Raw genomic sequence first — 27,692 nt, 5'->3', positions numbered from 1 at the left:
GGGGGTGGGGGGGTTGCGGGGGGGGGGGGGGGGGGGTGCTCCTCAGGCATAATGCGGGAAGTGTAAGGAGAAATCATGAATGAATATCTAAAATACAAAGCCTACGTTTTGGGCTGTGATGTCAAACAATGGCTGTCGCGGGGCGGGCATGCTGCTATGAAAGCACCAGTACAGTCGATGTGTGAAAAGGCGTGAGCAAAACGGGAAGAGTTGGGGATAACAAGTCATTAGTCAGCGCTGCAACAACGTCAGAGACGAGGATGCACGGAGGACGCCGTGTCCCAACCGGGCTGCCGTTACCGTGGCTGTGCTGCTGAGCCGGGATGACTAACTCCGCCGATGTAAGTTGCTCATGATGGGGATTTATTGAGGTGAATAGCTGATAACGCAGGCGAACAGCCCACACCCACGGGAAAGGAAGCATAAACGACAATGCCACGGCTGGACCGGGCGAGAGCACGAAAAAACACGCCGAGCGACGTACGACATAGCTATTTTAGCGACAGCGTGAACCCCGATAAATGTACAAACACTCCGCATAAGACGATAAATCAGGTCGTTTCTCCGCCAACTTTGCGTGTATGGTCACGAAAAGACTCGTTAAAAAAAAAAGGAATATTTGTCATTAAATAAAGACATGTGCTATCCACGGGTTTGCTATTGTGTGTGTGTGTGTGTGTGTGTGTGTGTGTGTGTGTGTGTGTGTGTGTGTGTGTGTGTGTGTGTGTGTGTGTGTGTGTGTGTGTGTGTGTGTGTGTGTGTGTGTGTGTGTGTAGCGTTCCGTCGCCATGGATACGCCGTTTGGTTACGCCGTTATTGCCTCTGACGCAAGCGCGTATAAATTTGGGCTTTTTGTTATGGCGCTTAGCAACGAGTCTCCGTGGCAACCGGCTCTGGGTGACAGACAGCGGCGGACACACAATCTGGCTTCCGGATTCTCCAGCAGACTACAGACTGCTGTTTTTAGAAGACTTTTAACCGTCGACCGTGTTATTTTGTGTGTAGTTTACTGTTGTAACCGGGAAGGTTGTCTCCTAGAAGACTGTTCTTTGTGCAAACCGGAGCTTTTAAGATGCAAACGCGCTCATCAAGGCGGAGATTACACTTTAAAAGGCATGTTGTCGTTTCTGCACGTTGTCGCTTATCTGTAATCATTTTTAATCACATGCGGAAATTTCGGGAGCGAATGATTTTCCTGGTCGAAACAACTCACTATTATCCCCGTAATCATTTGAAGAAACTGTATCTGGAAACAGTATAGTAATGAAAACTAAACACTTGTGTCACTTACATGAACAAAACAATGCATTTATAAAACTATGAAACCATATAGATGAAACTATACAATTATCTATCTAAGTATGGGCCATATTTTCTAACTGACTATTATTATTGTTTGAGCAACAAGGTAGTATTTGACTGTTTTGTGGATCAATTATGACACAGTCTTCACTGGGATGAATTGGTGGAGCTTGTGAAAAATATCTAAGGATTATTGATTTTAGTGATTGAAGCCAACTTGTCAGGTTCACTAGTGCAATGTTTTCATTAAACAATTAAAGGTTGGTTACATTATTCTCATTGCTTACACAGATTAAAATTCTCTATATTACGAAAATGGCACAATGTCAAGACAATCCTTTCAACTTATATGGGTCGTGTTTATTTTTTGTGCCTCCCAATAGACACAACCCATATAAATTAATTATTTGTGGAACACATTTTTATCTCACATTTCATATATACAGTATACTTGTTCTCTTCTTGTGCACTGCCAGCTACAGAACAGTTTATCATTCACACACTAATAAATAATTGTACCTATTCTATTCTATTCTATTCTATTCTATTCTATTCTATTCTATTCTATTCTGTTCTGTTCAATTGGTAACTGTGTAAAGTCACATTATTATGTTCTCTTTACACATAATATGCACATAAATCCTGAGTCACAACAATATTCCACTACAGTGAAGTTTTAGGTAACATTACACTCCTCTCTGTTTTGTCTGTCAAAACTTTGTTTGTTTCCAACTTGAGTTGGTCTAGACTGCAGTCGGCCGAGGTACAGAAGAAAAAAAAAGACGCGGTGCTTTCTAATGCCCCCGATGTGCTTTGTTTTGCTTGCCCCTGTCTCTTAGCGTATTTTCGGGAAGCCACTAACTTGCACTGTGTTCATGAGGCCAGCCCCTGTTTCCTTTTGGAAGGCGGTCCTGTTTGCCTGGTCTGGCCCAAAATATTGTTACTAGGCAACGACTAGGCCAGTCCCAGTCGAGAGCGGGGTTGTTTACACCCCTTCTGGCTCCACGTCCCAACAACATTGCATAACTCCTGCAGGCCTTCTCCTCCTCACTGAGTGAAATTGGAGCTGTCTTCTTTCCTTCGCCAACCGAAATGTCTCATATCCTCATACCATAGTTTTTCCTTTGCCACTCAGCAACTTCTGCAGTCTGTACTCTTCTTACCACGGTGCAACAAAACTGAAAAGAGACCATGAGTGTTTCTGAGTTATTCATGTCAGCCTGTGTAACAGTTTTGTTAGATTCTCTGTCAGGTGGGAGCTCATGTCCTCCTGTGTAGGTCTTCCTCAATTTAATCATCCGTGTTTTTGTTTAAAGCAATCAATTCTTTCTTGGCTAAGTCAAAGGCCGTCCTGCATGTCTGCGTAAACACAGCTTGTGTATACTGGATTAGCCGAAATTGCTGAGTTGAAATTAAAATAGTTTAGTTCTGACTTTAGCATTAATTCAGTTCGGATTAAAATTTTACCTTTGAACTATCTTATTTAAATTTCTGCAAAGCACAACATGTCTGTTTTTAGAACTTAAACATTATTAGTTTTTTTGTTTTTTTTAATCATTCTTGTGATGCAATTTAAAGACATGCTTGCTTTTTGGGGGGAAATGTCTGCACAAAGTCGGATACAAAAGTCAATAATTGGTATATTAAATAAAGGTCTTTACACCTTCCCCTCTATTTAGCTTGCATACTGACTAATGTTATTCTTCAGGAAACATAGGTTTAAGGAACACTACTCATTCAGTCTATTGTTTTAGCAATAAATAGGAAAATGCCATCCAGATTAAAACTGTTCTCTCCCCAAAATTAGGGGCAGAGATCAGTTTCTCAAATATCTGCCCTACAGTTGACTTTTACTGACTGTTATTAATTTATGTATGCACCTGTGGAATAACAAGCCGACTGCATCATCATCCACCTCATCTGGGCTCTCTATTGTATTCACAAAAATAAAATCTGTGATAACATTTTTAAAAGGGTCAGATTATGCAAATTTCACTTTCTAATGGTTTTCCAACAGTAACATGCGTCCCCATAACTGGGAATGACGCCCCAGAACTGAAGAAAGTCTGTCATCTCTCTCGCTGGCTTGTTTAAATTTTTAAAACGTGTGTGCTTCAATTAGCGAATCAGAAATCAAAGCCTATATTGTGTCATCGGGGGTTTAGACAATTCCAATCAAGGTGAGCCCTCCCTTTGACCCTCCCACAATTAGGCAGCTCTGCTCTGGCACATGGCACCACGAGAGGAAGTACTTCCTATTCTTCCCAAGATGGGCATATGTGGGCGGAGCCAGTCCAGCTTACACAGACACAGCAGATTCTGAATGCAGCTCCTATGATCCAATATTCAAATGGATAAAAATCAAGGAAAAGCTGGATTTGGGACATAAACTTTGAAAACAACGTTTTTAGACCAACAAGACCAATGTGAAAGTGTATAATATCACCCCTTTAAATGCAAACTATCTTTTGTCAAGTTTACAGTGACAGCTTTGGCTTTTTTATTTACAAGACTGAGATGTACCGAATGACCCCAAGAGATTCAGCAACTGAAAGTCGAACTGAAAGTGTCACGTTGACTGAATAGGATGGTTCTCATGATCCCTTTAGCGTAAGAGTGTGTGAAGAGCCGCTCTCATTGTTTACATTTCTGACTTTCCAGTTTTACTTGTTTCTTTCTTTGGCAAGCATGTCTGTGTTGATGTTAATGTACCTGTGTTTATATGGCGTAATCCTTCTGGCTCTCCCATTTCCTAACAAGCGTATGTGTTTACATGAAGCACCACACGCACATCAGTAATTTAGAGCAATATGTGGAGAAGGTAAAACATTCAACTCTGCATGTGTCAAAGCCCCGGATGCGGGCCTTTTTTTCAGAAAACCTTTTTCTCGTGTCATCTTCCTTGAGCCATCAGAGTGGCATCAGGCCTCTCACACACATTTTGCCCCATGTTCAATGGGTAAATATGGCTGGAGTTGTTCGTGGCATGGCTGACCTCCACTAAATAGGCTCTTCACAGTACTTGATGATGAAGCACAAATTAAAAAGATGCTTCACAGTCATGTGAGAGAGAGGCTATTGTAGCATGGCTTATAATTGGGATCACATACTGTATTTTGTTCTAGTTTTAGCACCCTGTTATTTTGTCAGTGTGGCATCAATCTGAAGCTATTTGTTGTAAGGCAACAAGATATGCTATGTATTATAGCCTTGCTTGAGCAAGGCTATAATACACAGAGAGCGAGATAACTCCTGATTGCCATCTCGATAACTGTTCTTAACGTCAGAACAATTGCCATTCTTTTTTTGTGTTTCTCCTGTGAGTATGGCCATAAACGTCAGCATCGAGGTGCAGAACAAAGAGTGGATGGATCTATTGTATCATGCACTGCATGGGAGTCAGATGCCTAAAGTTAAATGCAATCAGTGGGTTTTAGTATTCCATCGCTCTCTGTGACTCAGACACAAGCAGCGCGTCAATCCTAGCCTACTTCTACCAGGCTTGCTGCCAGTCAGAGAGGCAAAGTGCCAGAGAGAGGGAGGGACAAGACTAAGAGGGTGAGAGAGGCTGAACATGAGACCAGAGGTGGAAAGTATGTGCCATAACAATGTATTTAAACACTGCTGCACACAGAAACTTCATTCTAAACATTCTACACATGAACTCTATTTAGAGTGTTTTAGTCCCGCTCTTTCTCACAACAGGCATTTGTCAGTTAGAATATCTTCTATTGATAAACCTCACAAGCAAGCAACAGATTTTACACACACATGGTTTAAGCAGATTTCTTCAGCTCTTTAATCCAACATCTGACACAAAGTGAAGTCATGATCGCATTGATAGCATTTGCACTCCCTGAAATCCCATACTCCTGGGTCGCCACATTGTTTTGTAGATACTATGTTACACCAAGCTGTGGATTTTCTTTGATTCATTTGGAAAATGTTACGGCAATATCATCCATTCAACATCTGCATTCACATTTTGATGTCTATTTGTTCAATTGGCTATGGTCAGTCCACCGTTTCTAAATGTTCTTCTTGGCTGAATATTCAAAATGTTGTGTCATTTGCTGAGCAAAATTGTAACCTGAACAGGCCATAATTGTGTTACATGAATCCATATCATGGCATAATGACATGAAACGTAACTACTGTCCAGTTCACAGCAGTAGTAGCCTACTGTATGTCCATTGAATTAATAACAACTGTGAATCATCTATTTTTCTTTATTTAATCTGGTAAAACAGTGACACTTGCTTTTCAAGTGTAAATCAGTGTATCCCATCTCCCTCAATAAGAAGTGTTGATGTTGCTTTTATTATTCCTACTTTTTCATTTTCTCTGACTGCTCAGTTCTATCCAGATGGCTTTGTTTCAAGCTTCCTTTCCTCTGCTCACGGTCTCCCCCCCCTCCCCACTTCTTCTCTCTTTCTTACATAAGGACTGCCCTATTTTTTTTCAGGGACCAGTGAGAGGTAGAAATAAAGAGAGTGAGTGGGAGGGGAAGAGGGACTGATAGAGGGTGGGATCCAGTGAAGAGAAAGAAAAAAGAAAGATATGGGGGCAGAAGAGAGTACTGTGTGTGCACTGCACACGTCAGGACGACACAAACCTGTATGTGTCCCCGTCATTACCCTCGCCTCACTGGCCTTCTCTGCCCACACACATCGCTCACCCTCTGCTATTCACCCTTCGCTTTTGCTCTGGTGCTCCTACCATATCGCTCTCCCTTTCTCTGCACTCTTCCTCTCCTTAATTCACCTGTGTTTGTGCTACAATTTCCAGGGGAGCATCTGCTTGTCACTGGGTGACTCAATTTTTGGCAGTCTTTGATATCACCCTACCGTGGATGGATTCACAATCCCCTGTGGTTCCCTCCCTCGCTGGCCCTCCGTGTCGAATATTGACCTATTTTCTGCCGCGGCGTGCAGTCCACAGAAACCACAGCTGAGGATCTTCTGAGGACACTCAGGTGACCTACAAATGTCAACCACAGCCACACACTCAGTCATCCTGTCTACTCTGCTTTTCAGAGGGGAATAGAGTTACACATAACATCTGTAATCACTTGGAAGACAAGGGATACACAGAAACATGATAGGTTGTTTATTTTTACTCTATTACGGCACTACCACTACGTTAGCCCATCGGCTATCAGCCTATCGATACTTTGCAAAATCTGATTGTGTTTAAAAAAAATAAACCATTTCATCTAAGGCTTTTCTGCAGTTATAATCAAAATAATAAAACTCTAGTAGCAGTGAACAATCTTGATTTCCACTACAACCAGACATTGGTGTAATGTTAAGCACTCATGCTTCAAAATGACTGATTTGATTCCATCTCAGAGGCTTTACATGAGGAAGATGCATGTTGTCCCTGAGTGTGGATAGTTTCCCTCAGGTAATTCAGTCTCCTTCCACAATCAGACGACCTGTGTGTTAGGTTAATTGTTTGCTCTAAATTGCTCCTGAGTGGAATGTAAACTTTTGCAAACACATTAATTAAAAATAAATAATTTTCATCTGTGATTAATTGATTTATTCTTTTTCTAAAAGTACGTATTTAATTTGAAATTTGAGTACTTGATTACAAAACTGAGATGAAAAGAAATTAATCCAAAAATCTGGATGGATGGAGGAACATATACAATTTATTCAAATTTAAATTTTTCTACAAATATTGAGCAGTTCATCAACCTTTTATTGCTTTGAGCAGTTTAAGGTCGTGGGTTGCTTAAGTTCATCCCAACAGACTTTAGTTAAAAGGCTGCATACAGCCTGGACAGGTTGCCACACACACTCATTCACACCTACGAGCAATTTAGACTCACCAGTTCAGCATAAAACCTGTATACTGTTTGACTAAACTGGATTGCCTGGAGGAAACTCAGACATGCACACAGAGAACATGCAAACTCTACACAGCCCAGAGCCCAGAATAGAATGAGGAGTATTTACGCTGTGCGGTACGAGTCCTGACCATTTCAGTACCCTCATCTTTTGGCTTTTAAACCTGATGTTCATTCAAATAACATCTTTAAATACGACAGTTACAGCTTTATTCCACCAAAAAACAAGGAAAAGAACATGGGTCAGAGGAGCTATCCGGAATGTCTCTAAACATATTTGTGAACTGGACAACATCTTATATAAACTGTATAAGTGATCATGAGGTTCTGGATGCCATGTTTGCGTTTGCAAACAAGCAGAGCATTGATGCAACGCTGACTTGGTATTTGAGTCATGACTAGAATTTCAAATGAGTTTTTACTCCAGGGCATTCGATTAACGCGGAATATAAAAATGCTGACGACAGTACTTCTCCCCTGTGATCATGTAAAATGTTTTTTTTTTTTTTTTACTGTGTTTAGTTCATACAAGTTTAACACACACAGAAACGTTTATGAAGACTGATTTTAAATCAGTTTGCATTTTTCATATGCAGCACATATAAACACTTAGTTGGTCAGAACAGAACGATCTTATGTAAATGTATTTCCATCCAGCATGCCTCCCAGAGAATGTTGCTGTAAGAGGAAATTCTTCTTAGAATGGATTGACATTCTCAGTTTCAAGGTACTCTGGTTTCCTCCCGCAGTCCAGAAACATGGTTGATGTTAATTGGGCACTTTAAACCTCCTGTAGCTGTGAATGGGAGTGTGTGTTTGTTGCTCTGTTGTTTGTCTTGTAATGGACGCATGACGTGATCTGCCTCAGCCCAATATCAGCAAGGATCAGCTCCAGCGCTCGGCAACCCCAAGTTTGATAACATGGTCGAGAAAATGGATGGATTAATGAAATACTTTCTACAGTTAATGTCACAGTATGATGGATAATTCATAGTGTAATACTGATTCTTATCTTGCCGTGTAGATTTTTAACATGTTTCCTCAGATGTCTTTTTCAGTTTTAAAAAAATATATTTTTGAGTGTTTTTCAAATCGAAGTACGGACATATCCCACTTATATCTATGACAGAAGCCAGTTTAATCCCATACCAATACTAATACACATGCAATCTGCAAAAATAAAAACATTCAAAAGATGTGATGGATTGGCGCCCGGTCCAGGTTGTACCCTGCTGTTGCCCCCAGTTGCCCAAAGAGCTGAAACATCCTACTGATTAAACTATGTGTGTACTATCTGTTGCTTGCTTGTTATGTTTATCAATAGAAGATATTATAACTAGCAAAAGTAGGAATATCAAAAGTTTGAAACTCATAATGATGAACGGACGGATTGATGGAGGCATGGATGGATTATTCAAAAAACTACAAACTTATTTCAGTTCAATGATTAACCTCAATACATTTTGAGTCACTGCTTCATAATGACAATATGCCCTGTTTTGATCCACCCTGTCATTGATGATGACTATACACAGTAATTATATCAATTGGTTTTTGACTATAAAATCCAGTTTTTCTGCTGAGGATTGTTTTCGTTGTGGCACTCCATAATTGTATTTCAAGAGGAAAGGAGTGTTTGCATTACATAAATACCTAAAATGGGATGGTCAACATGAAAACTAGACAAGCCGAGCCTGGTAAAGGATTCTTGAAAATCTTTTATTTTAATTTGTTTCATTGGATCTTGTGAAGTTACTACAAGAAGGTTAAGTTGCTGTAAAAAAAAAAAAAAAAAAAAAAAAAAAAAAGTTTCAGTGAGACGTTATATCATTAATATATTTGAGGTACAGGTGAATACTGTGAACATCAAGTCACAACCATCTATGACATACAAATTACAAAACAGCAATAACAGGAAAAGGAGAGGTTCCTAATGTGGGTGCAAATGCTGCTCTGTGAATCCCACGTTATCAGCCACCAGCTTTCACGACTTGTAAATAAACACGCACAATAAATACACCCTACATCCCATGACAACACACACTCGCGTCTTAAAATACCCCGGTGCTGACGACTTAGATCGTACTGCTCATCAAATTTATGCGTGAGCAAGCTCGTGCTAAATTTGCCGATGGGGAGCCGATTTACGCAAACCTTCTTGGTCTCCCTTCTGTCTATACAATGGTTAAAAAAAAAAGACAAATCTCACAGCTCTCAAATCATCCCGGCCCTCCTCAGATCACACCCACACATGATACACTACAACTTCCACACTATTCCTGCTCCAGCCTCCGCCGCTGTGGCACAGAAATACCAGCACCTCCAAGAACAGACGCCAAGCCTGTCAGAGCATCATCACATCCCACAGGACAGCTGGGGGGAGGAGGAGGGGGAGGGAGGGAGGGAGGGAGGGAGGGAGGGAGGGAGGGGGGGGGGGGGGGGAGCAGGTGGAAGGATGAGCACGGCTGCTGTCGAGAGGAAAGAGTCAACAGAGAAAATCTAGACTCTCCGAACGAGGGACCGAAAACAGTTTACACTTTTATCCGGCGAGATCAGCCGCAAACTGTTTTTCTTTATTTTGATCTGACAACGGCGGGCTGTGATGCTGCTCCTCATTCAGCAACAACCATACCTGTCAGTCTGTCTGTAATTTCTGTTGCCGGTCATAATAATCTAATTATTTAACTCAGATATTTAGATTGGAGAAGCAGTACAAGTGCTGCTGTCCACTGTGCTGTTGATAAATGACAGCTTTAGCAGAAAGTGTGTATTTTTATGAGGGATTGTAATTGTTTACAACTATTTTACCTTTTGAAACACCCACAGAATTATATATGTATGTTACATGTGAAGGGCCACAGAAGCTGTCCGGTCATTGTGAAGACCATCTCAGTTTACACTTTGAATACATATCAAGCTGGTTGTCATGGATTTAGTTCTATGCACCAAAACAAAGGAAACATTTTTGAGTTAGTATTATTTATAAGTAATTAAGGTTAAAATCAAGTGGGGTGTATGTGGCCCCCTGAATTAAAAAGAGTTTGAACATCCTGCCCAAGATAAATGATTTGGTTTGTCTGGCTGTTTTAGGCAACTGTCTGAATGACATGTTAGAACAATGTTTATTTTAACATCTTCGTTATGTTTGAGTGCCAGAGATTGTGAAGCGAAACTCCATAATTGAGAACAACAGAAAGCAACAAAGAACTCAAATATAGTAATTGAATATAAACCAATATAATGACCTAAAGTACAATGCTTCAATTTTATGTAAACATAACAAAATATTTTCTCACACAGCAACCTAACACAGAGTTAACATTTCCAAACATTCTAGAGTTTACATGTACATTATATGTATTAATTTATGCAGAGTCTACACTCTAGTAGCTACCACCTGACTATTACATAGGTGTGAACAATGAAAAATATACACATTTTTTATTGGAAATTTACTTTTGGATTGAGATCAAATATGTTTGTAGTCGTCTGTTCTCACCTCAGCTTTCTCTTGTAAATTTAAATTTGTTCTTTAGTGTACTCACTCTGTTTTTCTATTTGCTCTCTTTTATAATAAGAGGGTTGAAATACTGACCAGGGCTTTCTCTGTGGTGTTTGCGTTCTTCCTCCTTCAGGGCATGGTGTTTCAATGTTCAGTGTGGTGACCTGGTCACCCTGAATCGGCCAAAGGTGTGAGTGTCTGTCTGTCTGTTTGGGTTTGCCCTGTAGTGGACACACAAACTGTCCACACAGGTTTGTAACCTGCCTTCGCACTTAGTCAACTGGGAGCAGTATAGAAGATAATGGATGTTTTTACATCAAGGTTTCATTTCCAAAAGAGCAGTTGGAGAGTTTTAAGGTAGTGAGGAGGTTTGTGGTCAAAAGGTGAACATAAAAAGGCTTGTTGTTGTGAGTCAGCTCACCACTTTTTCAAAATATAAGATCTTGGCAACTTACACAAATTGATGTGAAGTTATGTAACGTTCATAGTATCCTTAAAATGACTAGACGATACACTGGTGACCGGCTGACCTGCCGACACCTTCACATGGTCATATGTATTAGTGGTTTTATTGTATTTGAGGTTTTAAAAGCCACCAAAACTGATGCTGTCAGCCAACTTGCAAACTCAGTTCAGCGTCTCTCCTGATGACACTCGGAAAGTTGGTAATATCAACTGAGCCATTAGGGCTCCGATTCAAGAACTGCTACCAGTTTATCCATAGTTACTCCTCTGATGACTGATTTCATGCTCTCAGTTAAGTCTGGTTGGCCTGTTTGCTAAAATACCAGCTAACAGAAAGTCTTGATCAGCAGGCTTGCACCCAGACAACGCTGTGTAACTTCAGCCACACAAACACCTGTGAGCATCAACGTGAAGTCAGAAGTGTTAGGGTTTTTTTTTTTTTTTTTCACTTTTTAAAACAGAATAAAGGTTTGAGTAGGAGTGAATCCTCACTTCATCTCATTAATGCCTCAGACACTCAGAAGAGGAAGTATAAATGTTGAAGCAAGACAATAAAAATAATGGAGCTGGTAGATGTGACGAGGATGTCAGACACTGTGAAGAATTATTAAACTCACTCTCCATTAGCTCTCTCTCTCTCTCTCTCTCCCTCTCTCTCTCTCTCTCTCTCTCTCTCTCTCTCTCTCTCTCTCTCTCTCTCTCTCTCTCTCTATCTTTTGTCACCATCTCTCTCACCATCACTCTCCATCACAATGTGGAGGGATGGTTGCTGAGGGCAACCTGTGTGTACTCACCTAACGATGAACAGGAAGTGGTGTGTGAGGTGTAAAGATGCTATTAATAGCAATATGTGTAGAAAGGACATCTGCTCCCGCACACTGTGTATGAGTGTGTGTGTGTGTGTGCGTGTGCGTGCGTGCGTGCGTGTGTGCGTGCGTGCGTGTGTGTGTGTGTGTGTACGCGCGCACGTGTGTGTGTGTGAGATAGAGAGAGAGAGAGAGAGAGAGAGAGAGAGAGAGAGAGAGAGAGAGAGAGCGAGAGCCCAGCATTTAACAGGGAGGAGGAGGAGGATGAGGAGGATGAGGAGGATGAGGAGGATGCAGATTGTGAGACTCAGACAGTTACTAGAGAGAACAGGAGGGGGTAGAAAGAGTGCAAGATGGATAGAGGGAGTGAGGGAATATAGTGGAGGAGGGGGTGAGTGTGTGTTGACGCTGTACGTGGCGTCAGTGCGATAAGAATAGAGATGGTGCGTGTAGCTGAGACATCACCCTCACACCCTCAGTGGGGCAGGCAGTACTCACTCCGTGCGTGTGTGAATGTGTGTGTTCACCCTTATTTCCCAAGGTATGCTTCTGTGTGCATGGATCAGTAAACTGTCTGTCTTGCTGTGATTTTATTTTTTCAGTTGTGCAATTGTAGTTATGTATAGTACACGTAACTCCAATTACACAACTGTGACAAAATTCTGTACTTTTCCAGTCATGTTGCAGTTTCAGAACACACCTGACTTATGCCACTATCTTATCTCACACTTTTATCTAATATGTTATACAATACCAATAAAGAAATAGACAAATCCGAGGAGATTTGTTGGTTTTTATGGCACCTTTCTTGACTATGTTACAAAGTGCTTAACAAGGATAAAACAGTTTATATGGAACTAATTAAAAAAAGAGCAGGTATAAGCTATATTTAGGTTTTTAAGAGGTTATTTTCTTTAGAACATAATAGTAAGAAGAAAAAAAAAAGTTAAACACATCTTTAAACTGAAAGCTGTATGATATTGATTTCATAATAATGTGGAATAATATAATAGTGTTAAATGATTAATCGCAAAAAGTTCAACATTCAGATGGATTAGGAAAAAGGGAAAAACTCTGGCCCAGAAAGAGAAAGTGTTTCAAACTGAAGTTTATGTCTAATGCCTGTTATTTATAGTGTTGGGCTCGTGTGGATATAGACGTCTTTGTGATGCGCCTTCACACCACCAGAAGCTGAAGCAGCCACTGTGGAGATCAGACAGAGGAGAGAGCAGAGCGGGTCAAAAAATCTGTTCCCGTCTGAACAAACTCATCACAGCAGCACACACTTAGGCTCATACTCACAGCATTGATCCCTCTGTCTTTCACCTCTTGGCTGGTCTCTGATTCATACAGAGCTGTGGAGGGGGAAAGAGGGGATGACTGCATAAAGGCTTCAGCTTCAGTAGTTTGGAGGTAGATGTATCGGCGAGTTATTTAATGACTCTAAATACGTATGACGCCTGTTATGAAAACAAACACCGCAGACGTAAATGATCTCTGAGCAAATTATAGACTGACATAACAACACTGACATACAAGAATTCCCCTCTGAGATTAATCCATTATTTATATTCTATTCTATTCTATTCTATTCTATTCTATTCTATTCTATTCTATTCTGATTTACAAACATTGACATTATTGGAAGATGATGAATGAACTAAATGTCCTTTTATCATCCGCCGAGCGTATCCAGTGAAGTTGCTTTTCATCCCTGCTGTCAGCTGCTGTCAGCCACAAGGCCACTATCAGCAACTCAGAGCAGCCAGCCAGTCACCTCTGACAGTGATCAAGCTCCAGCAGTATGTGGACTGTAACAAGTACACCACATTATCATAGATGCAGAGGAGTAACATGCGATGAACAATGTAAGTCTTCCATTCAGAGTTTAAAGAGCACAGCCGAAACAACACCGCTACCAAAATGTACACATCGACAAAATAAAGCTAATTGTTCTGCAGTTAAATGTCTGCAGAGGGAACTGAACAAGAATGAACAAATATCAAGCTGGATAAATACCAATTATTACAACTAAAGACTGAAGAAACTGAAGCGACTGTACATACGATACAGGAACTGCAGTGAGATCTACATCGGTTCCATTTCCATTATACGATAGATTTCACTTATTTTATTACCTTTATCCTAATGAAGTCTCAACTTTATTTATTCTCCTTTTTATGCTGTTCTTATTACGTAAAACCTTGTTTTAATGTATTTCATTATCTTAATCACTTGAGATTAAGATTATTTCTACCTTGTTTCAATGTATTTAGTTTATTCCCCGTAATGCAATGAATTGCCTTGTGGCTGAATGGTGCTATATAAATAGGTGCTATATAAATGAACGTGCCTTGGCACACCTCACTACAATTTACTATCAGGTGGTGTTACACAGATCTCATAAAGTCACAGTAACAGGTTTGACATGTTTCAGCATACCTTAGATGATTCTAAATACTGACACAGCAGCGTATTGGAAATATCTCAATGTGAGGATAAAAAGTTTCAGCATATTGTGTTTTCCTCTAATGGATCACAAATAATTCAGAGATGAAAAATTACTTTATTAGTATTTTCTTGTCAAAACAAGGTAGAGTTTTGGGGTGCAGAAAATCAGCCTCTGATGACGTCACCAACATGGGAAAAAAATGAGGTTGGCGATAAGATCCAACACACTAAACCACCAGCTTGTGTTGCTTCCATCTAAACTAACAAACTAATTTGCTTACGTTGTAAATGGTTTTCTAAATGACTTTTTCTTGGTGACTTCAGTTGTACGCTGTTTTGTGTACAGATGGTCTGTTTTTAGCTTTTCATTTTATTTGCCTGTGAGAGTTAATGAGGATGTTTAAACTTGAATTTTAATAAATCAAACTAAAGTTTTGTGACCTGCGTTATTTTCAAAGGCCATTGTTTGTTGTCGGCTTGTGTTTTTATTTTTGCCGCACACACCGTTTCTGTGTGTGTGTGTGTGTGTGTGTGTGCGTGCGTGTGTGTGTGTGTGTGTGTGTGTGTGTGTGTGTGTGTGTGTGTGTGTGTGTGTGTGTGTGTGTGTGTGTGTGTGTGTGTGTGTGTGTGTGTGTGTGTGTGTGTGTGTGTGTGTTACCAAAAAGCTTCCGCAGCCTGGTGACACATGACACAAAGCCGTGGAAGGGCATGTGAAGCTCTCCAGATGCAAAGCGTGCAGTTAACAGCTGCACAACCTTGTTGTCACACTGCATTCCTAAGAAAAGGGGAGATGGCAAATGGTATCAACTTCATGTGTGTGTGTGTGTGTGTGTGTGTGTGTGTGTGTGTGTGTGTGTGTGTGTGTGTGTGTGTGTGTGTGTGTGTGTGTGTACACCCACCAACAGCTTCCAGCGCAGCGCTGAGTTCAAAGGGACTCATGGTCCCAGATGAGTCCTCATCAAAATTAAAAAAGATGATCTGGGAAAAACAAGTAGCAGTAGTTATAATGAAGTGGCCCAGTCCCTCTCTCTTTATCTTTAACTACACACACACACACACACACACACACACACACACACACACACACACACACACACACACACACACACACACACACACACACACACCTGCAGGCTCCGCAGATTGGACAGCAGGGTTTCCGCCTGGTCACGGCTAAGAGTGCATTGCCCTTTAGTCTGCCGGCGGCATTAAGGACGTCTCAACAGGACAGAGGAAAGAGAGATGCAGTGCTGGGGAGGGAGTGTGAAATCAAACAGTGGGGCGGCACGATGACTCAACCGGAAAAGTGGGGCTCAAACCCCCTCCGTCAGCAAGCATCTGCCACAACCAGAGGTCAGCTGCATTTTCTACAGCAGCGGCTACAGCGAGAATGTGTGAAAACTTGCAAGATTTAGAAAACCAGACACATCACAGGCAGTGTCAAACAACTTGACTGAACCGTACATAGACTGTGAGTGATATTGGAGAAAACACTGAAGGGAAAAGGATACGTCCTCTTCAAAGATGAGCTGTCTGCATACGTCCAGTGGAAGATGGTAATCTTTGACAAGGACTGTGATGAGGAAAGAAGGCAGATTGATCCAGGGGAAGGAAACAAAGGATTTAAATTGGTTTTGACTTTGGAAAGGTGAACATGAGGACACGTTTTTATTACCGAACTGAGTTCAATTTATTTTATCTGACTGAAGCTTAGAGCTTCTGTCTAGACTGGTGACCTCTGTGTCTTCAACAGATCCAGGTTATGAGTGAGCATGTTGCTACTGTGCTCCCACCTACTGGCCGGTAGAGGAATTACAACATAAGGCAGCCTTTCAGAACATGTAATATAAACTGCTTAATTTCTGATACTGGAGACGCACTAACCTGAGTTAAAGAGCTTCATGCTCTCTATGGCATTCAGTCTGTCAACCTGCAAGGGAAACAGAAATAAACTGGGTAACTCTATGGCCGAAAATACACTTTTATTTGGTGATGTAATGTGATAGTTCATACTTGATCAGCCTCCATGTCAAAAGTCTTCTGAACCCTCATGTGGTCCTCTTGGGATGGAGGAGCAGACATAACCTGACAGACGTAAACAGCGATAAACATGCACAAAACAAGCACACTATGAGTTCCGTTATGTATTTAAACTGTGAGTCTGAACTCACTGGGATGAAGCCAGAGGAACAGATGAAATCATGGGTCCTGAAACACAAACATCACACCAGATTGTGAGTGTTTCTCTCCAAAGTAAAACTTTTACACACTGTTGTACTTGCATGGAGACCTGAGGAAAGAGTGTTCATATCCAGTTTATTACAAAGGTTAAAAAAAAGCATTATCACACCAATGAAACACATGTGACGTATTACATTGGTACTATGGCAGCTTCATGACTAATGCCTAAAGTGAAAGTGTTACAGAAAAATGTACTCTCGCATTAAACAGTCTTTTTAAAGGGCACACAATATTTTTTTCTTCAATTTCCTGTCATGCCGACTTTATCTTATGTATACAAAGTTTATATAACATGTTACATATAGTACGATGCAAAAAAAGAAAATCAAGACAACTGTGCGAAGAAATTTCAGTTCACTTCACTTCAGTTCGAGTCAGGCCTGGAGGGGTTTGTATGCTCTTATTGTGTAATTGTGGGTTTTCTAAAGATGTTTTGGTTTCTTCGACATCCCAACGTCTTGCATATGAGGTGACTTGAATATTGTCCCATATACGTGAATGAGAGGGTGCGTAATTGTAATTCCCCAATCGGAATTGGTAAAGTATACTTTCCATCATCTCCCACAGTCAGCAGGGACCTCAAAACGTTATATTTAGAGTTTAGATCTTATAAATCCAAGCAGTTATTTTTATTTTCATTTTCATTTGGTTTATAGGCGCTGTGGACAGAGCGGTGGAAATATGTGTGAAGCGAATAGAGAAGTGACATGCAGACCATTGGGTTCACTTCTGTGAGATGTTAGGTATACAGTATGTGATGCATCATAACTCACAGCTGTCGGAGTTTATTCTCATAACAAACAATGTCTGCGTGGCACAGTATCATACTTCATCTGATCATCATCTGATATTAGTTTTTAGAGTAATAAGTACATCCTGTGCTGCTGAAGCTAAACGAAGTAGAACAACAAAGTCTTGTCTTTACTTAACGCACTGCGTCGTCCCACAGTTGGAAAATAAAGATTATTGTTGAGCGGCCGACTGAAACCACATGAGTTTGAAATTATACGAGCGTCTTCTCTCTGAGGCTAACCGTAGTGATTTGAGATGACGCTCTAGTGTAATGCTGGGGACATAGTGTCTTTCTCTGTGTAGGTACAGTGTGGGTGATGTTGAGTGTGCTGAGAGAGTGGGACAGCAGGTGATTCAGGAGAGTGGTGGAGCCCCCGGGAAGCATTGTGGGTTTTACAAAAGCGAAGACACAGTGAAACACAGTGAAACACATCCTGGACAGTTTCACAAAGTGCTTCTTTTTTGTTTTCTGACATCAACTAGTAGGTAGTATAAAGCTCAACAGTCATGTTCTGATTTTTGTCCCAGTTTTTACGCCATTATGAGTCAGTTCCCTTCAGCTCACCCCAGAGTGTTTCCGGTCTTGGAGAAAATGCGAACAAAGAAATCTCCGGGCTGGTTTGGGCGGTAAGACGACGCCACAATCATGTAGTTACCCGGGTCCAGGTGCAGCTTCCTCCACACGCCTCTGAAGGACAAAGTTAATCACTTCTTAATGTCAAGGCTCTTTTCAACATTAAACATCTTGAACACCCCCCCCACTAAATGCTACTTGTTGTGAAAAATAAACGTGCACTCTGAACGCCTGACAATAGTATCCACAGTTAAAGTGACTTCACGTTTGTAAATTTGAGATCTTATACATTGAATTTTATCCATAATATCAGTAACACCTCTCGATATAATGGTGTCAAGCTTAACATCACTTTAATAAGCAATGTGAAAAATCCACATGTTGACAAATTAAATGTGTCTGATGATGTCAAACAAAGCTGAACACTAATAATTATCTCTGTAAAGGCAGCATGTGTGTCGGAGCTGCTGGGGAGCATCAGCTGTTAAAAAGTGTAACCAATGATCAGCGAGTCACTCAGTCCAACAAACATGCTAAAATAATTCTTCTCTTTTTTTTGCATTATAGCAGCCACTATGTCATGGAAAAACATAGCTCACCTCAAATTTTTTTTTTGCTTGAAAATAAGGGCATCAGATTTGATAAACAAGAAATTTCTGACTGAAAGTCTGCCGTCACATTTCTATGTTGTCATGAAACCATCTATGATCCTGATCCATGCACTATTTTTGTATATATTTGAAATTGAATTTACAATATGGACCTTGGTATTCATGTTTCTAAATATAACTGCTGTTTATTGTGGCTCATGCATTATATGATAAGGAAATTTTATTTTTTGTTCACGCCCGTTTTTGATATATTGATAAATAAATAAGTCAGAGAATTAAACCTCCAGTTACCTTGAAGTATAAGTTACTCCAGAGGGTTTAAGTCTCAACAAATATATCACAAATTCAATTGAAAAGTAGCCAGCAGCAAGTTTATATCTCATGCTTGGTTTTATGTCAAATTGATCAAACTCACTAGGCATAATTTATTTTAATGAAGTCTTCACATGAAGGATTTATTAAAGAATAACATTTGTGAGAGTGAAATAGGAACCAGACAGTTCTGTTAGTTTCTGCTCCTCTTACCTCTGAGACTTGTATTTTCCAGAACGACCCACGGGGCTGTTTTTAAGGAAGAAGCTCTGGGTCAGACAAATTCCCTGCAACTGCACAAAGAATACAATTTAATGCAAGAATCCTGTTTTCATGGCTAATGACAATTATTTTGATAAGAAGATTTGAATAGATAATTAATGATTGTTACATCCTCACCTCAGACTCAACCTGGAAAAAGGAGACGTAAATAGACGTGAGTGTATTACTAACTAGAATTAATATGCTGGGAAGTTAAAGATGATTCAATCATCCACCTTGTAGATGTGGAAAGCAATGTAGAGGAAGTGGATTTTATCCTTCCGTCTACGGTTTTTCTGCAGCAGTTCCACCAGCACTGTGCACTTCTTGGCTTTCTGCTTCTGTTTCTCTTCTCTATTCTTCTCCTCGGCCGTCATCTCCACATCTTCCTCCCCATCCTCATCCTCCTCATCCTCGTCCTCCTCCTGCTCCGGCTCATCCTGCTCTCTGAGTGTCAACTCAAACTGGGGGTTTTGCCAAAATGTTTCTGAGGAAAAACAACACAACTGAAATAATCCCTCAAGGGAATAAATGTGTGGTTGTGAAAGTCGTAGACCCGTACACGTACTTCTGTATTTCCGGCTGCCGCCAGCAGAGCTCCCCGGTATCCAGGACCCTTCGTGCTCACTGATGGTCCATGTAGCCAGGCCAGAAGGTGCAGTTCCCTCCTCCAGACTGTCGGGTTTCAGACTGCAGAGCTCCACGATTTGAAAGAGGTTGCTGAAATCATCAGCGCTGATCCTGACAGAGGCAGTTATTCACGTTAGAGCTCGTGCTGTTTTTGAACATTCGCATACTGTCAGCTTCAGTGTCTCCTCTGTACCAAAACTCTCCATCTTCTTTCTTTTTCAGCGCAATCCTTTGCTTCTCTGACGGGTCTACGTCATCCCACTCTTTACCCCTGCAGTCAACAGAGAAATCATCATGGGTGGAGGCTCGGAAATCCACAAACGTCCAAGGAGCATCTCTCGTTAAGCAGGAACCGGCTGAAAGCTCACTCACTTATCGCTCCAGGGTCCGCGGTACTCGATAAAACCCCAGGGGTTCCTGAGCTTATACAACAGAATCTCTTCTGATGTGCTCGCTTTCTTCACCTAAAATGCAAACAGACAGCTTCAATTATATATCAATGTTTGTGATTAAAAAATATGGAAACAATCAGGATTTAGTGGTCGTCACACTAGATGAGCTCTTCTGTGAGGACAAAGGTCAACAGATCCAGAATGATGACTGATTGATGTTGTACTTTAAGTATTTCACCAACGATATGAGGTTTAGATCATGTAAGTTGAGATAAAACGGTGATTACTGCTGTAAAACAACTTAAAAACAGGTCAAATTAAATTTTCATTTAAGACATACAGAGATGATGACAATGTGACATGCAATGAGATTCCATTTACATCAGATTAGAAAAAAAAATGTCAGGAAATGAAAGGTTTCATGTGAACAAACTTGAATTACACGAAACGATATTACATTACATGAGGTTGGATTTGAGTATCAGGAAAAATTAGGTCTGATTAGATTGAACTAGTTGGGAGATTAGATTAATCCAACTAATTGAAATTAATTAGATTACATTAGACTAGAATAGAATATTAAATTAGATTACATTATATTATACTGGATGGATGATATTACATCAGATTGTGTTACAATGATAAAATAAAATTTGATTATTTTAGATCAAACTACACCAGAGTAAATCGGCTTTTATTGAATTATATTAGAATAGATAAAAATGCTCTAACATTTGATTACTTTACAGTTTAGATTAGACAGATCTGATAACATTAAATATGATTTGATTCAATTAAATTCCATTCAAACATGGACGAACATTAAAAAGTTTATTCCAATTTTAACAATAGTACAAAAATTTGAGTTGTGCTGCTTCAACTTGATTGCAATAAAGTTGACGTGAGATGATCTGATGAGATAAAGTAATAAAATAGATATAAATGATCAAATAAAATCGTTTTCATGATCATCACCAAAAGAGTCAATAAAAAGTCACATGAGCTTAGATCACAAGGAAATAGAAACACGGACATGCTGTGAACATTTTTTTAAAGCAGAAAATACATCAAACATAAATGAATAGTAATGAGGAGCTCCCTGAGTCATGTATGTGTGATACTGGCCTTGTCAGTGTTGGTGATGGCGTAAGCGTGGCCCTTTATCAGTCCGTCTCCCGTCACTTTACCAACCTCACGGTAGCTTTTCGCCTGTGACGACGAAGGTAGAAACTCAGGTGGATGGATGTCCTCATTTGATCTGTGCATGCTCAGTGCAAGCGCCCTGAGGGTCGTAGTGCATGTACCTGGATGAAGCAGCTGAGCAGGCTGCCCCGGGACAGAGCGGCCGTCAGACACCTCCAGAGCACTCGAGGCGTACGAGACGACACCTCCAGCGTGTACGCGATGCCTCCCGTGAAATCCTCCATCCCCTCTGAAATGTTGCCCCCCTTCAGACTCCCATAGGATCCCATTAGCCTACATGTGAGAGGTGATAAATCTGCCATAAGTCGATGTGTATTTGTGTAAAACGAGCCGTAGTAACGATCACACGTGGAGACACACAGAAAAGGAGTGGGAGATCTCAGACATTACAACCTAGAAACATATGCTGGTAGTGGCAACTGACTTGGCATAGGCCTTTTCCACCAGGGCGCTCCAAAACTCATGGCGGGTGTGAGAGTAGCTGAAGAGCAGACGGCCTTCACGTACTGGCAGCTTGTCATCCACAACCACTTCCACCCACTCACCATACTGCCAGAACTGCAGTGAGGGAGAGAGACACGGAGATGGTAAGTGGCGACGCAGTGACTCAGAGGAAAAGATAAAAAGGAGGAACCTGGACCTTCTGGTTCCACGGACGTTCCTGAGAGACGATCCAAACCAGCTGGTCTTAATAAGGTATAAATGTCTTCCTCAAATAACATATTTTATGAACACATGACATTAACTATGCAATTGCTCAGTTTATTGGAGATTAACTCTGCAATTTCTCACTTGTGGGATTAATAAAGGTTTATCTAATCTACAGCACTTCCTGTGATGAGTCATCATTGTCATCGGGCTTCTCAGGTACTCTAAAACTTCATTTCCCTCAGAAAATGACTCAGTATTTTAAGATGTTCCAATGTTAGAATAAGCACTCTCTCTTTTTTTCTTTTATTTATTTTTTTGTTGCTTCAGTCAGAAAGCAGCGCGTTGAGTAAAGACTTCCCAGCATATTTAAGAAGCATAAAACAGTGTAAAGCTCCTGCAGCACTGCTCCTGCGTTCCATCCATTGTGCTAAATGCATTTCAAGAGGAGAAAAGTGGCAGAAAAATCTTGTGTTTTAGCTGTGTGGACAGGGGGAAAAAAAAAAAAGAACTGTCAAACAACACATTTCTGGGCTGATGAATAATTACCATATGTTTTGAATTTAAAGAGGCACATAATTTTTTGATCTGGAGGCTGAAGCGGAAAACAATTGGAAGTAAGTAAAGGCTTTCGGATGAATCCATCATTGGCCTCTTTAAAGGAGAACCTTAATCTTCCTCTACGTGAAGCTTATGAGAGCTTTGACACAAACTCCTTTACTTCTCTTATTCATCTGTCTAGAAGTAAAACATTGGCCTCGGTTGATAATTAGATTTCATAAATAATACTATAAAAAAAGACCATTTCCAGTACTTAGTCTAATTCTCATTAAAACAGCTTGTGGCCTCCAACACTTCAATAGAAAATCATTTGTCCTTGATCTGTTCCATCACGATTTAGGTTTTTACACTTGTCACATAGATTAGATAAATTGTATTTCCTAAGGTTTTTAATGCAGTGGCTGTGGATCAGCGGGTATTGCAGGTTGATTTCCAGTTCAGTCTCCAGTAGCTCCCAGAGGGTGAGCATGTTAGATGGAGCCGTCACCATTGGTGTGTGGTTTTGTGTGTGTATGGGTGAATGTAACTGACCATGTAAGCAGTAAAATACATATACTCATTAAGTAATTTCAAAAGAGCTGTACATGTAGTGTCAATTTTAATCTTTCTGGCCATTTTTAAGTTTATTTCGTAGTTTCTGTGAGAAAACTGACGACACATGTGTTTTATATATTTTCTTTTGTTCTAACTCGTCCCAATGATGTGTCCTAAAATTAAATAAAGACGTTAAATTGTTTTGTTGTTGACAGACTCCTGGCCTTAATAAACTGTTATTCCACATACTCACATGTTAAGATATGAGTAAGCGAAAGCATCAATAAACACAATAATAATAATAATCATAATAATAATAGTGAGAAGAAAACAGAACAGAATCTGACCAGATGTGATGAATGAAACCTTATGGTCCATAAAGGGAAAGTTGAATAAACAATGGATCAAACTGCCTCCTCGGGCTGCTGCTGCCCAGGGCTCAGGGTGTGTACTGTGTGTGCAGCTGCAGGCAGGCCTGTACTGGTCTGTTAACTACAGATTGTGTGTGTGTGTGTGTGTGTGTGTGTCCCAGGGGTAGTCATCACTGGCATGTCTGAACTGCTCTCCCGTCACCCTGACAGGCACTAAATGAGTTTCCAGTCCTTCAGTCCTGCTTGTTCAGTCTCGCCACATTCTCTTTAACATCTGCTAAAGGTCCGAAGCTTCAAGGCAAAAACCTTCCGTGACTCATTTGTTTTATTTGTTTGTTTGTTTTGGTTAGTTTTTTTTACCAGAATGATGATAAATGCTTATCTATTATAAATCTCAGCAAGACGTAGTGAGTAAATAATGAAGTCTACAGATTATAATCATCACATCTAATGAGGTGATAAGGATTTTGGTCTATATTTGTCTGCTCTTACGTGCGAGGCCGTCGTGCAGGGATGACACCAAGATGAGCTGATACCTGTTTGCTCCGACGGCCTTCATTAAATACTCAGAGCAGATCAGCGACAAATAATCTCGCAGGCATCAGTGAATCATCTCAGAGAACAGAGCCTAATCAAATTAAGTATTAATTGCTTCACAGACATGGACGCCTGGTATGTGACATGAAATGGGAATAACACACATGAATCAGGTATGTCGCTGTCAGGACTGCAGGAGCATCAAACTTTAACAGTTAAATCATAAAAGACCTTTCTGCAGAACTCGTAGACTCCTTGAGGAAAAAAAAAAACCCAAACAAAAACAGCACATTTTTGCTTTGAATTGCCTTCCTGCAGGAGGTGGTAGAGAAACGTCAAAGCCTTTGCCAGCTGATGAGAATCAAAATGGGTGCAATTCTTTGAATTTGTTGCAGAAAAGGTCAAGAATGTGATTGTAAATTGCAAACAGTGCAGACAACCGAGTTTGGTTATTAACCACAACGTTTTCCAGGTTGGTGCTCTTTTGGTTGATTTTCACCAGCTGCTCTGTCAACTTTATGGTTTGACGTCAAAAGTGAGCGTGCGAGGAAGATCTTGATGTTCTAGTCCAGGAACAGTATTACTGCTGATATGTTGGCACACGAGAGGTTCAGTGTTTTTATTGTGAGCTACCAGCATTGTAATAATGCAACTTTAATGGAAATTATTGTGCTCTAAGCTAATCTACACAAGGAGCAACTCCAAATATGGAAGTAATGACATGGCAAGATAAGAACATTTTTTCAAAATATATATATTTTTCAAAATAAAAGTGACTTCATAAGACTTCAGTATCATCTCTGCTAATTTTAAACAGCTCTATGAGGCTGATGGTAGGATTTAATAAGGGAGAGGTTACATTTATAAAGCAGAACGATTCAGTGCATCACTTGACTGGTCTTCTGTCAATAAACATCCACAAACAGAAAACAAATAAACAAAACTGAAACCTTCAAAAAATACAACTCCAACTCTTGATCTTGATAACACTTTGACACTGAATAGTTTGTTGTTGTTGTTGTTGTTGTTGAATACCAGACTTCCTGCTTTTCACATTTGAAGATATTATTTTAAGGGTTTGAGGTTTTTGATAACAATTGATTTCGACTTGTATAACTGCTTGACCATCTCTCAATATGCTTATGTGTTTGCTTCGGTGTGAAGATAAGACTTTGCAGCCTCTGAAACAAGTTTAACAAATCAAACAACATTTCAGGGCTAAATTGGGTTTGAGAGAAACATAAAAGCTTAATTTAAGAAAACGGTATACTGTTAAAGAAGAATGTGAAAGTACTCATTTTGAAAACAAAAGAAAAGTGTTTGTGTTTATATTGAACGTATACTCACTCTAAAATGAAAGATTCCAGCATAAGGTTTGGCCAGGCTTTGTTTAGGAGGGACCACCTTCACAAACAGTCTGGGGTGCATGGTGAGACAGGACAGAGCTGCCAGCAGCCAGCAGTTACCTGAATAAAGAAAGAAGCACAAGTTGCTTAATGATGGTGTGTATTAACAAGAAGTCAGAGAAAACACACACATACACACACACACACACGCACACACACGCACACACGCGTTCCTCTTCAACAGCAAACATGTGTTCTATTTTGTTCTTCTCAGGGAAAACAGACCTTTAAAGAGGAAGGATGAGAAGGTTGAGGCAGCGGAGGGAGAAAGGAGGAGGTGAAGGGAGGTGTAAGTATTGATCTGTGTCACTGACATCTTTCACATGCGGCTTTGCAGCATAAATCCAGAGTTTCAAGAGGTGGATAAGGAGTTTGTTGTTGTGCAGAAAACGGTTGTTAGCTCACCACAAAATGGAAAACAGACTGAACAATGAAAGAATCTGCAAAATCTGGGGCGGATGTGAAGTTAGGACCCCCAGCAGATCTGGGCTTTGGAGACTTTAGTGTGACACTCCCCTCTCTGTTTGATGTTGGGTCCCCGGGGTAATATAGCACCGACGGGTTCTGAAGTCATTGCATTTCAATGTGCTCGGAAAATAGGAAAACTGAATTGCGTAAAGTTTCATCCCTTTATTATGTGGAATTCACATTTCCGAAACAACACGCAGTGACAATTTCAAACAGTTCAGCATGACATACGTCAGCTTACAATGATGGTTTTGAGTGGGAGGGAGGATGAGCAGTTGGCAGGAGAAGCTGGTTCCACTGACACACTCACCCAGTTGGCCCTGGCAGATATCAGTGGTCCCAGTTGTTCCCTCCACAAATACGGCGTTGTCATAGATTTCCTGAAGAAATGGGAAGGAAAATGGATAATCTGACACAAATGGTTGAACGTATATCAATTTAATCTCCCCATGACTGAGAGCTGAGTGCTTACTTGTGACAAGCATTGAAGAAAAAGTCATTAATGGGAAACAACACAGATTTTTATGCTTTAACACAAACTAACGAGAAGCTCTGAGGGAGGAGCGTCACCTCAGCTTGTTCTCAGTATGAGACAAAACTGATCAGACTGCTCCTGATTGAGTTCAAAACAAAAGGAGAATTTAATGATTTCTCATTTTTCATAGTATGAAAGTTATGGTTTAAACAATTGCAGGATAAATATGGTCTCTACCAGGGTGAAGCACATTGGCATCATTTTATTTGCGAGAACAAATGTGGTTGTAATTGGAAGATTACAGAGGCAAGAAGCAGAAACACACACACACACACACACACACACACACACACACACACACACACACACACACACACACAAATTCACTAATTTCAAGCAGAAACTTGTTTTAACTCTTCTTGTAGGATTTCCGTTCTATCCTGTTATACATGACAGCAATGTGATATTTTGGGGGGAGTGGACGACATCCTGGAAATTAAAAATACTTTTCAAATATTTGGAGTTGGTTGACGTTTCCTGACACTGTGGTTTAAACTTCATCATTGTATGCTGCGGTCTGGTCTGTGCCATCTTTCTCGCTAACTTTTGCAGAAGCAACACTTTTTTTTTTAAACGTTGCTGTGACTAAATGTTTCATACTATAGCACCCTTTATCAAGTTCACACCTGCTCTTATCTGCCTGTGTGGTTCATGAATTCACTCTGTCTTTGTGTTAATTCACCAAACACGGGCTTTACTTTAGGACTGTCCTCTTTGCACTAAAGTGATTATTTGTATTAATTTTACTTGCTTGTATAAGTAGGGATCTGGTACTGCTCTAATGGAAATTGCTTCAGGCCTTATGTTTGTAGACTTGTGCCACACTTTCTGGTTCAGGCATCTATCTGCAGCCACAGCAGAGACTTCAAGCTTAAATCATTCCCTCTTTTTGCAACCATTATTAGTGTATCATTACTATTCCACCACTTAAAAAAAAAAAGCTGTTGATAAGAGCATGAAAAACATTTTGTGCACATGCAACCTGACGAGCGGACGCACCTTGGGTCGTTTCCATTCAACTGCGTTTTTTGGATCTGGATCTTCGGGCATGCCGATGGACTTCTGCTCTGGCTCAAAGGTGGGATCACAAAACAGCTCATCGGACTTGAGACACTCCTCCAGGAGCGTCGTGAAGTCCTGGTCTTGGAACCTGACGGGGTTCTCGATGGAGCCCAGAGGTGCTCCCTTGTCAGCCGTCATGTTTGTCAGTGGACGCACAGAGAAACTGGTGGCAGA

The 27,692-nt window shown here is 40.5% G+C and overlaps 1 protein-coding gene and 1 long non-coding RNA gene across 2 annotated transcripts; one reads left to right on the top strand and one right to left on the bottom strand.

Moving 5' to 3' along the window:
- Positions 1 to 229: 229 nt before the first annotated feature.
- LOC308107848 lies at positions 230 to 22,223 on the top strand. Its single transcript, XR_013935245.1, has 3 exons — positions 230 to 341; positions 6,091 to 6,277; positions 20,024 to 22,223. It is a non-coding gene; the product is annotated as an uncharacterized lncRNA (long non-coding RNA).
- Positions 12,706 to 27,692, bottom strand: capn12 (calpain 12). The gene is made up of 21 exons (XM_080460414.1): positions 27,456 to 27,692; positions 26,232 to 26,301; positions 25,395 to 25,513; positions 21,821 to 21,954; positions 21,498 to 21,669; positions 21,319 to 21,402; positions 20,174 to 20,265; positions 19,995 to 20,072; positions 19,740 to 19,912; positions 19,408 to 19,658; positions 19,124 to 19,203; positions 17,979 to 18,101; positions 16,552 to 16,588; positions 16,394 to 16,465; positions 16,265 to 16,310; positions 15,892 to 15,953; positions 15,508 to 15,576; positions 15,280 to 15,358; positions 15,039 to 15,155; positions 13,232 to 13,284; positions 12,706 to 13,132 (listed from the first exon to the last, which is right to left on the bottom strand). The coding sequence occupies exons 1-21, from the start codon at positions 27,654 to 27,656 to the stop codon at positions 13,106 to 13,108; spliced, it is 2,139 nt and encodes a 712-aa protein (XP_080316540.1). The 5' UTR covers positions 27,657 to 27,692; the 3' UTR covers positions 12,706 to 13,105.

Source organism: Lipophrys pholis (genome assembly GCF_963383615.2).
Source record: "Lipophrys pholis genome assembly, chromosome: 3".
In the NCBI taxonomy this organism is placed as follows: domain Eukaryota; kingdom Metazoa; phylum Chordata; class Actinopteri; order Blenniiformes; family Blenniidae; genus Lipophrys; species Lipophrys pholis.
The sequence above is the reverse complement of the archived record's forward strand: the minus strand, read 5'-3'. Positions and strand labels throughout refer to the sequence as shown.

Excerpts from the sequence above, each read along its gene's own strand:
- capn12 (XM_080460414.1), bottom strand. The coding sequence starts at position 27,656 with ATGACGGCTGACAAGGGAGCACCTCTGGGCTCCATCGAGAACCCCGTC. Across the intron at positions 26,302-27,455 it reads TTGAATGGAAACGACCCAAG|GAAATCTATGACAACGCCGT; the intron begins GTGCGTCCGCTC and ends CCATTTCTTCAG. Across the intron at positions 21,670-21,820 it reads GTGGAAAAGGCCTATGCCAA|GCTAATGGGATCCTATGGGA; the intron begins GTCAGTTGCCAC and ends TCTCACATGTAG.